General features: G+C 33.4%; 1 protein-coding gene across 1 annotated transcript; it reads left to right on the top strand.

Moving 5' to 3' along the window:
• The first annotated feature begins 286 nt into the window (after window positions 1-286).
• LOC128177265 (BTB/POZ domain-containing protein 9-like) lies at window positions 287-8,449 on the top strand. The gene is made up of 12 exons (XM_052843920.1): window positions 287-405; window positions 1,130-1,341; window positions 1,630-1,765; window positions 2,055-2,285; window positions 2,491-2,755; window positions 3,290-3,509; window positions 3,775-3,894; window positions 4,454-4,563; window positions 4,810-4,999; window positions 5,989-6,096; window positions 6,207-6,285; window positions 6,641-8,449. The coding sequence occupies exons 2-12, from the start codon at window positions 1,157-1,159 to the stop codon at window positions 6,887-6,889; spliced, it is 1,893 nt and encodes a 630-aa protein (XP_052699880.1). The 5' UTR covers window positions 287-405; window positions 1,130-1,156; the 3' UTR covers window positions 6,890-8,449.
• Window positions 8,450-12,547: the final 4,098 nt, after the last annotated feature.

Here is a 12,547-nt window from a genome sequence, read left to right as displayed (position 1 = left end):
CAACCCATATATATATTTCTGAACTATTTTATAACATATAACATTTTTTAATTAAAAATATCGTTTTTTTCTTTGGGTTAAAAAAATAAGCCAGATATAAAATTAAAACTGAGATATTAAAAAAATATATTTATTTAATATTCTAAAATTACAAACTAAATAAAGTTAGGTCTTAAACCAAAAAATATTGGTTTGAAAAAGGAGATGCCCCCCCCCCCCCAAAAAAAAATCATTTGAATTTCTTTTACGTTTGTTGTCACATTTCGGTGATTAGTCATACCGTTTTACAAAAAATAAACATGTCGGATAGGCCTACTGACGCTTCGTGACTTTTCAAGTTTAACTTTAAATCTACTGCGTATTGTCCGCAGGAATGATTTGTTATAAGTAGTCAAGTATTGTAAGGTAAGTGAATAGTTGCTTTAGATTTCTGTATTTGATACAGACGAATACAGGGTTTGTTATTTAAGTCTGTTTTTAACTTGATTGATATGTTGATTAATCACAATTTCAAAAAATCAAAAAAAAAAGAAATATCAAGTTCAACTCCGACACTTAAAATGTGACATGTGAACAGTTTTTTGATAAAATGCCCCACGAATGACAGGTAAGCGCTGTCAGGGCATGAGGAGGTACTCTTGTAGCTTCATATGTAGCTTACATGTCACACTGTTTACAATCATCAACATGATATATTTCAAAAACAACATAAAACCATAAAAGTAGCATAACTTTTTGGTGTAATTTTTATTTGAAAAGTGAGAGATTGAACATTTTGCCGTATTTATACTTTGCATTTGGTTTATTGGATGACTTAATTAACATAAAACACTGATGTCAGCCATTAGCAGCTGATTAGGCCTATACATGTTTTAGGCCATGATCTTACAGTGTCAACACATAATATGTTTTAACTTGCCCAAGCGTGGTTTTGTGCACAGCCGGTAATAAGAGGGGAAAATTTTTCACAAAAACACACATAAAATATGAAATTAATGAAAAGTATTTGTCCTAATCTAACAATTTCGTTAGTGTCAAAACACATTCTTTAGAATTAGACTATGGACAGAACTTAAAATCATCCACAACTAAAATGAAATATGTAGAAGACTTCATTTTTATGTTTTAGTGTACCATGAAATAAATTTTGTCAAAGATGTGTGACCATCGGCATTTACGATCACCACCACCAGCTGGAATAGTTGACCATGTGTCCTTCCTGTCGGACAATCTTAGTGATTTAGTGGACAACTCAGATTACAGTGATATCACGCTTATGGTGGAAAATGTGGCATTTCCTGCACACAAAGTCATCTTGGCAACTAGATCTGAATATTTTAGGTAAACCAATGGAAGACAAAAAAACTAAAACATTAATTGTTCAGAATCATGAAAATTATTAATTTTAATCAATAAATATTAAAAATATTATGGTTATAAGGGAAAGGAAGAATCCTAAACATTGTTCTTGTATGTGTATTTATCAATAATATGATAATTGTTATGATTAATAATTTTGGCTTAAAGGAAATAAAACCTTTTTCCTCTTTTCTCCAATACATGTATTATCATTGAATATTCACAAATGTCAAAATTACATGTGTGCATTCCTCCTCATCTGTTGCGCAGAGCTCTTCTATATGGTGGGATGAAGGAGTCCCAGCCAGGAACTACACAGATCGAACTGAAGGATACATCAGCCTCAGCATTCGGCATCCTGTTGAAGTACATGTACAGTGGTCGTCTTAACCTGCTAGAAATTAAGGTAAGAGAGCTGATGTGTCCTGAAATGAACACGTTCACTCAGGTCGGTAGCAAACATGCTGTATGACCCAGAAAGATGTATATTTTAAGTTATAAACAACTAAAAGTTCAAAGATTAAAAATTAATTTTATTTGAGATTAAACAAACCATTTCTTGCCTTTGGGTTTAATTTTCATAAGAAAAGAAATGCATGCATGTGAAAATATTCGAGATATAGAAAACAATTTGAAGGTTCAATTCATCTTGAAAAGAGTTTTGATGAAACTTAATGACAATTATTTATTTACAGGATGAAAATCTGTTGGACATATTGGGAATGTCTCATCGTTATGGTTTTGTGGATCTTGAATCTGCCATTTCTGACTATTTGAAGGCGATTTTGAACATTTCAAATGTGTGTTTGATTTATGACATTGCAAACATGTACCATCTTACATCCCTGTGCCAAGTGTGCAAGGAATTCATAGACAAAAACGCCCAGGAGATTCTAGTGAATGAAACATTTTTTACCTTATCTCAGGTGAGTTTCTTTTAAATATTTTTTTACATCTGATGTTTTCAACCTTAATTTGTACATGTTAAAAAAAATTGTGATAAAGAGAAATTGAAAAGTACATATAAGAAAGTTTCATGTATTAAATGTATATCAATATCTAATAATGTATAAATAATAAAATTCTAGGAAATCTGACATGAGAGTAACTATCCATTTGGTTTTTTTTCAGAGCTCTATTAAAGAGTTGATATCTAGGGATTCATTTTGTGCACCAGAAAATACGATATTCAATGCAGTGGTCAAGTGGACAGAACACAATCAAGGACAAGACCCGAGTCCAATTCTAGAATGCATCAGGTTACCACTGATGAGCATGAATGACCTGCTGAATGTGGTCAGACCAACCAGCCTTGTATCACCAGACTCCATTTTGGATGCCATTAAACTTCAGACTGAAAGTCGAGACATGGAGCTTAATTACAGAGGATCATTAAGTAAGTTTACATAGTATGAAAGTAGTTTTTTCATTGTTTAAGATTTGACTGAGCTGAGCAGCATTATTAATATTCTGATTTTTATGCCCCTCCTGGCCTCCATGTATTAGCTGGGGCATAAAGTGTTTATGTCCATCTTACAGTGTACTTCCTTCTGTCCTCTGTTTGTCAATTACACTTTCCTTTAATTAACCCAGTTGCAAAGAAACTCTTCCAGGATTATCTTCAAAACAAAAATAAAAATGAGTATAAGCAATTCAACTGTGTCATAATTTTCTGACCCTGACCTTCTCTATAACATTGACTTTTTTCGCCTTCCATAATTGTTCAGGATATTTCTATGAAACTTCCAACTAAGAGCATGCATGGAAACATTGCATATTTAATTTTTTTTAAAAGAATTTTTATTAAAGAATCTTGTAAATGCTATCTACCATAAAAGTAGAATGAACTGAAAATCAAGAATTCCAGAAAAGGAAAAAATCTATCAACAGGTTATTGAATATTTAGCTTTAATTGAAATGTTGTTAATAGTTCCAGAGACAAATGTAGCAACACAGCGCTATGGAGCCCAGGTGATACGAGGAGAGATGAAGAACTCACTTCTGGACGGTGACTCCCAGAACTATGACCTTGACCGGGGCTTCACCCGCCACCCAATCGATGATAACTTTGGACAGGGTGTGGTGGTCAAACTAGCAAGCCCATACATCATTAACTGTATCAAACTTCTGCTTTGGGACAGGGATATGAGGTATTGTTTATTTTCATAGATACGAATGAGAAATACACATAGATGTAGAAGAACTAGAGAAGAATTGCATTGCATAAAATGAATTAATCTATTTATAATTCGTTTTTCTTCTATACGAATTGAAGAACGAGTTTGTTAATCATGGCTTAAATGTGTGTAGGAAAAATTGTTTTATTGATATTTTATACTTTGAATTTCTAATCTTTAGGTCATTCTAATGATGTTGTGTCTAGGGAGTGCTTAAATTGTATTATTCTATAAATAGGTCTTACTCATACTACCTGGAGGTTTCCATGGATGACAAGGACTATGAGAGAGTTGTAGACCACAGCCGCTACCTGTGTCGATCCTGGCAGACACTCTACTTCCAACCAAGAGTTGTCAGGTGGGAACCTCTTTTCAGACTATTGACTTACAGTGGTTGGGAGTAAATCACCTTGCAACACCCTTCCTAATCTCAGCGAGATTCGTTGAGACTGAAAATTTTTGACGGACACTTCTTCTGAAGAGATGTCTGTCAAAAATTTTCAGTCTCAACGAATCTTGCTAAGTATACACCCTTCCATCTTAGTTTTTCCCCCAAAAATAGAAAAAAAACACCCATCTAACCCTTTTTATTAGTTGAATTAATGGAACTTTTAGAATGTACCAGTACATGTACATATTTTTCATTTATAAAAAATAAGGAAGGGGAGCGCCGGTGAATTAATCAAGAATAGATTTTATTGTACAGTTAGTAAATACATGTACTGTAATAGTAAAGGATAAGGAGACATGTACCAAGAAGTTTTTGGTATACCTTTTATTTGATAGAGTTATGCACAATTATATTTATTATTTAATTTTTGCATCTAGGCAAACATAAATCTACTTATTAATTGTTGAATTTTTTATTTCCTTTTCTGCTGAATTGTTTAAAGATGAACTGAATGTTTTCATTTCAGATATGTAAGAGTAGTAGGAACTCATAACACTGTCAACAGAGTGTTTCACCTCGTTTCTTTTGATTGCCTATTCATCAATAAACCATTTATGCTGGAGCAAGGTTTAGTTGGTAAGTTTCATTGCCACGTTTACTCATGATTTAGACAGTCTAGACAATAAGTGTTATACATGGCTATCCTGTTAATGCTCTTGATTTTATCCTGTCATTGCATCACATTTTGTCTCCCCTTGATCTGTATCACGATTGACTGATCTTAATGCATCAACATGTACTTTTTGCAAGTTAATTGTTTTTGATTTAAAAAAAAACCCAACAAATCCCAGCCCATGAATAACAATTTCATTTATTTTTCAGTTCCCTCTGAAAATGTAGCCACTATAGGGGCAGGTGCTTGTGTGATAGAGGGAGTGAGCCGGAGTCGAAACGCCTTGATAAACGGGGACACCCGTCACTACGACTGGGACTCGGGCTACACCTGTCACCAGCTGGGGAGTGGGGCCATCATCGTCCAGCTGGCCCAACCATACATCATAGACTCAATGAGGTAAGACACTCTCACAGTTGTAGTTGGTTTGTGTAAAATCAGCCCCACTGCTTCTTTTGGACATTGAAGGGGGGTGGAAGTTTGCTTCAATGCTGGGACTGTGCAATTACCTTTTCAAAGCAAGGGATATGACTTTCACTCTGATTATATGATAAAGATTTATTTGGGCATAGCTTAACTCTTCATTAAGAGCTACATAGAGAATAATACATACCCTTTTCCATATCACAGCCAGTATCAGCCCGAGACTCCAATATCAGCCCGAGGGCCAAAGGCCCGAGGGATGATATTGGTCGAGGGCTGATACAGGCTGTGATAAGGAAAAGGGTATTTATTATTATATTTATTACATACTTAGTAATAAAATTTTTAAAAAGCTTCAACTTAAACAAATTGATTTTATATATTATTTGAAAGCTAGTACACTGTAGTCTGTACATGTATTAAAATGAAAATATGAAATCTTATTGTTTTACCAAACATGCAGCTACAGAACCAGAATTTCCTCGTGTTTTGAAATTAAGTGCTCTTAAACTAAAGTTTTCATCTGCATTTAAAAATGTTGACTGTAAGAAATATTTTATATTTTCGTCTGTTAACACGCAGAAACAGAAAAAGACAGAGGAGTTCCGCACGGGTGTGATACGAATCCGTATCAGCCCTAGGGCTGATAACCTGTATCAGCCCCGGAGGCCGATATGAATTTTGGGATGTCATCTGTATCACATAAGCTAAAAACCTGTATTTATTACATTTGTACTAAGTATGTAATAAATACAGATGTATAATGTAATTACTATTTTTTCAAAGAAAAAACTCCTGGTAGTCGGTAGAGTATCATAGATCAGTTTACTAGTTCCTTCCATCATATTGTCCAATACTAAAAGTGGGGCCCTTTGACATAATCACTATTTTAATGATGTTTATAGTTAATACAAAGGATTGTTTTATGCATGTTCCCTAAATCACTGATTATCCTGGCATTTCAGACTGCTGCTATGGGATTGTGATGACAGAAGTTACAGTTATTATGTAGAGGTCTCCACCGATCAGAAGTCGTGGTACTTGCTGGCAGACAAACGCAAGGAACAGTGCAAGTGAGTGGGGCATTAACAAATATTGTACCAGAATATACTAGTGAAATTGGATAATTTATATAATGTTAATGCGCAATGTGAATATTGAATTTTTATTACAAATTTTACAGGTCATGGCAAGTTATCAAATTTGAGAAGAGGCCTGTAACTTTTGTCAAAATTGTCGGAACCCATAATACAGCAAATGAGGTAAGTTATACATATTAAATGGTGTTCTCTAAAGAATTGATATACATGTACATGTACATGTAAATCATGTGAATCAGGCAAGTTTCACAAGATCTTAGTGTTTTGTTTATATAGTCATTGTATCATTTATTTATTCCTGATCCATAATCTATATAAATCACTAAACCAAAAAAGCAAATATCACGTACAGTTTAATAAACTAATGCATTAGTTCTTAAGCCAAAAATTTCACGATTTAATGTGGCGGGGAAGTATTTGTTGCAAGGGGGAGTAACTATATTGTCAAATTTTAATTTTAAATAAGATTAAAATTGATTTAATGATAGACTGTAATCTTTTTTTTTCTCGTGGTAAGGTGTTCCACTGTGTTCACTTTGAATGCCCGGCGGAGATGACTAATCCTTCAAACAACAACAGTATACCACGCTCTGCCAGTCCGCAGCCCGCTGGACCGAGTTCTTCTGGCCTCTCCCACCAGCCCAGACCAAGCATGCACCAGTCCCACAGTTCTGAGAATTACGCAAGTGCCGAATATTGCCCTCATGAGGCCCCTGAAGCCGACAGACAAGACAGCACCAGCTCCCACGACGAATCAGAAAACTAGCGACTAAAGACTTCTTGAGGGGTTCCAAAAGGAGAGTGCAATTTACTGTGATTTTGTGAATGGATGTTGGAGAGAGTAATACAATGTTTTTCTCTGATTTTATACAGTTGTGATTTTTTTTTTTTGACATTACGACGGCTATACAGCCGAGTGTTACTGTAGAAATACTGGTTATGTTATTTATTTCTTTTATTTATATGTGTGTGATAAAGTGGAGTTCATATCAAGCACAAGTTCATTTTACAGAAGACACTCTAGGTAGAGTTAGATACCGGTATGACATGCGTGGGTGTGAACAAGTGATGCTATTTATATGAGAAAGCTTTAGATTTAACATTACATGTATATTAGAAGAAATCCACAGCTTCAATGCAAATTATTATACAAGTGCTTTACATCGATCACTGTTTTTCATATTTAGTCAACATACAAGGATATTTTCGATGCATTTTTTTCCCCAACTGTTTTTGAGTACATTGTAGATCTTCTATTCTTCTGGTACTTGTCCTCACGAAATAACTAACTGGCATCTGATAGCAGGATTGAAATTCATATAAAATGTCCTATTAATGTAGCATGAATGTATAGATAACTCATGTGCGTAACAATCCCTTCATTTCCTGGAAAAGGCGTCGCCATTTTTTTTTTAATAATAATAATTTGTCAATTATATTTAGGAAATCTACAAAAATTCAAAAGAAATGGAAACTGGTTTAGGCAATTAAGAAAGAGACAATATTATAGGTGTCAGATGATAAGAGAAGAATTCTGTATTGAATTTATCCCAGTATACATGAGAGATTTGGTGCATTTACTGTGATAACAGTAGATAGCTAGTAAATGAGAGCCGTTATTTGTTCTTTATGGACATGGCCTATTGATTCATTGCCCATCTGTGGTATAGGTATCAAATTACATTCAGTGAATGAAACCATGATTGATTTATATAATAACTTGCAGCTTCAACTGTGTAGTGCATATCTTTCTTCCATGGTTATTATCTATTCAATGTCTTTCCAAACTGGATACATAATATATAAAGGATGCAAGTAAATGTAGATTAATTTTAATGTTCTGTTCTGATGCTATGATAATGTATTGAATTGTTCACCATTTCGTTTACCTTACATGTCAAATCAACATTTTTTTTTTGTGAAACCTTTTGAAAATGAAAACATTCTATTCAATTTGATATTATTACAGATTTTTTTTACAGAATCTGTTTGCCGATATAGATACAATAATCAGTTTACATGGATTTCTAAACACTATTTGTTTAAACAAATTAAATTCTGATTTTCTTTTTTGTATTTGAACAATCTAATGGTAATTACCGGCTGTGATTTTTACGATAAATATCAACCAATGCTGTTCAAATGTTATTCTCTACATATTTTATAAATCAATGGTATATTGTAGTTAACTAAATACACGTACATGTAGCTGTTGATATGTTTGCAGTGAGAAATGTTCATTATTACTAAAGATTTTTCTTATTAAATGATATTTGTTTTTGAAATTAAATAAAATTTGATTAAAGATAAATTTGTATTTCCTATCTTTTTTTTTTTTTTTAAATGTTAGTGTACTGAAAGTTTGATAAAAAATAAATAACAGGTAATTAAAATACCAACTAACATCATCAGTGAGGCAATGATGGGAAGCAACCAGGGTTTGCATAATTATACAAAATGAAAATGACATAAAACTCTTAATAACTTATATTCATTATCAAATTATGAAAAAGAATATGATTGGAATAAACAGAAAAGGTAAAATAAAATTTAGATTAAACTAGCTATCGAAGAATTTCTGTTGAGTGTACAAATGACTTTTGGGTATTTAGACTCCCCTTTTCTCGATTAAGAATTCGAAACTACGCACATGCGCCCTCTTTCTCTGCAGCCATCATGGGGTTTGCCAACATTTGGAATTCTCACCCGAAAAAATACGGACCAGGCTCACGATACTGGTATGTTAAAACTTTTAATAGAGTTATAAGACTACAATATTCATTCCATTCTTAAACAAGTCTTACTGACATCATTCTGTCAATGTACAATGGCATTCTTGCGTTGAATCGATAGGCTTGTTGGCGCACGTGTTCACAACTTGATGCAACTAATGCATTATATTTTGTTTTGTTCTGTGCTATTTATATGTAGAAGATTAGCAAATCTTTATGGCTTATCAAAGTTAATGATTTAACGAAGAATAAAAGTATTTTCAAATTTATTGGCATGAAAATTATAATTCATAACTGTATGTTGTAGTACGGTTTCACACCGTAAGGTACAGGCATTTGTTTCTCCGATAAAATTAACACCGAAGTAAAATTACACATGATAACTACTCCAAATTTCTTGGACACCCTCCCTCTGGGTATTGCAATTGCATTATGTTTGCTATAAAACTCAAACAGATGGGACCAATCGCCGAATAATATTTAACAGGTTGAGCACCAACCCCCGTTTGGTGGTTGGAGTCCCATTTGGTGGTTAAATGCCTAAACGGTATACCTATTTTACCTACCAAATGGGACTCATTTTTTGTTCAACTCGGATAACGTTTTTCTTGAGGAAAGGCGCATTATGTTTATTACTGTGTCAAGTACTCTGACATGTTTGCTTCTATTCTCTTTTGAGAAGTGGACAGGCATAGCCTACATCCACTTCTCTTCGCAAGCCCTCATATTTTGATTCTGGAAAACGTGTATATGTCGAAACCAAAGACGGCTTACACTTCGAGCCATGTTTCGACTCCAGTTTCACTTAATTTTCGTAACAGACCTATTATTTCTATATTTTAAACATAAATGCATCCATATATCACAAACAAATCACCACTAAACCGCTTTCAAATCATTTGCTCAACCTCTACATTGTCCACTTCTCAAAAGAGAATAGTTTGCTTCATGATTAAACATTTGTTTATAAAAATTTATGGGTCGATTTTCTCCGCACGTGTTTAAAAAAGGCCAAAATGAAATGCTCCCCTGAAGTCGCAAGTAAACAAAGTGTTTGTCTTCTAAAAGATCGATTTTAATCAAAGTACGACATGGCCTCATTCCTCGAACTCTTCACTTTCAATTTTAATCATCCGAGCAAGTGGAAAACAATTGCATCCAATAAAATCGGTAAACTTAGGTGATATACATCGAGAGCTCAATTTAGGAATGGAGGTCCAATCGTACATTACTTCAGTAAAATTCTGTGACAAAAGTATAGTCAGATTATGAAAATAATACCGAAGTACAAGTATTATGTTATAACAAAGCAAATTTCGTTAGTTAAAATTTTAAGAAAGTTTTACTGAGGAATTTAATATAGCGTGAATGGGCCTCCATACCTAAATTAGCTTCTGACACGCACCTAAAGATTTCATCTGTAAAATAAATTGTTGAATTGTTTTTTTTTTGGTTGATGATCAACATAATAATTTTTGCAATGTTGGAACACAAAGGTAAAAAAAATTATCTATACGTTAGAATTTAATTAAAAGGGAGCACTCCATGAAATATGGAGTTAAATACCTTGTGTTATTATAAATTAATATTTAGTAAAAGTACATTTTGATCATCACGTTGTGGCATGTTAAAACTTTTAATCATTGTTAAGATTTATAAATATCTGGCACTTATTTTTCGTTCAAAACCTTGAGTCTTAACCTTTGAAGGTTTAGTTTATAACTGATAATTATTGTACTTTGGTTATTTTAGTAGACACATACTGTGGTGCATATTATTCTAGTTACCTGTATACTGTGGTTTCATCAATATTCGTTGAATACCAATTTTTGTGGATTTCGTTATTAAGTTGATCCACAAAATTAAATGTTCATTGAAGTGCAATTTCTATTAACATTTTGTATTGATAGGGTCATTGGCCACAAAGTAACGTATCCTTGAAATTGTGATTTTAGTAGACACATACTGTGGTGCATATTATTCTAGTTACCTGTATACTGTGGTTTCATCAATATTCGTTGAATACCAATTTTTGTGGATTTCGTTATTAAGTTGATCCACAAAATTAAATGTTCATTGAAGTGCAATTTCTATTAACATTTTGTATTGATAGGGTCATTGGCCACAAAGTAACGTATCCTTGAAATTGTGATTTTCACTTTATCCACGAAAATTGATACCCTTGATTATTAATGAAACCACAGTATGATTTCAATGATGTATTGTACTGTAGTACTATACACTACTTACATGTACATACTAGAAATGGAATAACATACTGTCCTCAGTGTAGTGATACTTGTAAGGAATCTTGCTTTCCAGATTCATTGCATAATTTTTCTTTCTATTGTAGTCGTGTGTGTAAAAATACACATGGTCTCATCAGGAAATATGGCTTAAACATGTGCCGTAGGTGCTTCAGAGAGTATGCTGATGACATTGGCTTCAAGAAGGTATCAGAATTATTTTAATTTATGCATACTTAGTGTGGACATCAATTAGTAAAAAAAATCTCAAGTCCACAACTTATTTTGCTAAGTTTGACGTAAAAAAAAAACAACCCAATTATATTGTTACTTGATTTGAGATATTAAAACTGGGCATTTCTGATTTCAGCTTGATTAAGTCAGAAGGAAGTAAAGTAGTCTTGATGTTGGAATGAAGAGGCTGCCACAAGAACTCTTAATTTACATGTTTGATTGTTGTAAAAAAAAACCTCATGATTAAAAACATCAAACTACTTTAGTCATGTGGTCTTTGAAGTTATGCATAATAGTATTGGTCATATGAAAAACTAACATTGCTATATTCCTTTTGAATATAAGTCCAAGAATTTACTTCTCCATTATGCTTGCATTAATGCAAAATCAAGTTAATACATTTACCGTATCTACTTGCTTATAAGTTGTTTTTGGGGGGGAGTAATAACTAGAATAGAAAGAAGGGGCATGAAATACACAAGATAATTTTTCCACTAGGTAAAACTTCGTTTTTGGGTACCATTTTGCTGCCAACTTTGGACTAATACAATGTACCGGTATTTTAAAGGCATATATAAGCAGGACCCAAAGTTCTGCAGTTATTACTAACCTCCTTTTAAAGCCTGAATAAACCCCCAAGAAAGCATTTTACCATTTACATTTTTTTTAAATGTTTTCAAATATCCATATAAATTGAGCAATTGTTATTGTTGAAAGGTTCTTAGGGCACCCAGTAGTGATCATGCAGTCTATCCAACTAAACATCTCTCGTTGAGCTTATTCTCTCTCCCTTTAGCCCTCCCTGAGACTCGTGCTTCAGCTACAGAGTGCCTTCGGGCAAAGTATTTGAAGTGATCTTCAAGCAAGTTTTTGGGTAAAAAATCAAGGTCAAAGAGTAAAATCTTTGTCTGGATCATATTTTCCCCATCAGAGCCAGATCGGGCACATACATCACCCACAGATTATCTATAAACAAAGGATATTTAGAGACCTTAACGTAAGTTTTTAAGTTAAAGTCGGGGGCTTAATCCCCTTATTCCTAGTTTGCTCTCTTTTTAAATGGAGTACTTTTGGAGTTAGTTGGACCTTGAACTTGGTATCTATAAGTCATATATGATTTTTATAGTACCAGGTAGATCTCGTTGAATATCCAGTTTTAGGGAGCTGGGTGGTCAACAAATTACCAATCTGATTTACCTTCAACTTTCAGAT

Source organism: Crassostrea angulata, chromosome 3, assembly GCF_025612915.1.
Source record: "Crassostrea angulata isolate pt1a10 chromosome 3, ASM2561291v2, whole genome shotgun sequence".
NCBI classification, from domain to species: Eukaryota; Metazoa; Mollusca; class Bivalvia; order Ostreida; family Ostreidae; genus Magallana; species Magallana angulata.
Note: the sequence above shows the minus strand (reverse complement) of the source record. Positions and strands in the feature narration are given on the sequence as shown.

Excerpts from the sequence above, each read along its gene's own strand:
- LOC128177265 (XM_052843920.1), top strand. The coding sequence starts at position 1,157 with ATGTGTGACCATCGGCATTTACGATCACCACCACCAGCTGGAATAGTT. Across the intron at positions 1,342-1,629 it reads ACTAGATCTGAATATTTTAG|AGCTCTTCTATATGGTGGGA; the intron begins GTAAACCAATGG and ends TCTGTTGCGCAG. Across the intron at positions 4,564-4,809 it reads GCTGGAGCAAGGTTTAGTTG|TTCCCTCTGAAAATGTAGCC; the intron begins GTAAGTTTCATT and ends TTTATTTTTCAG.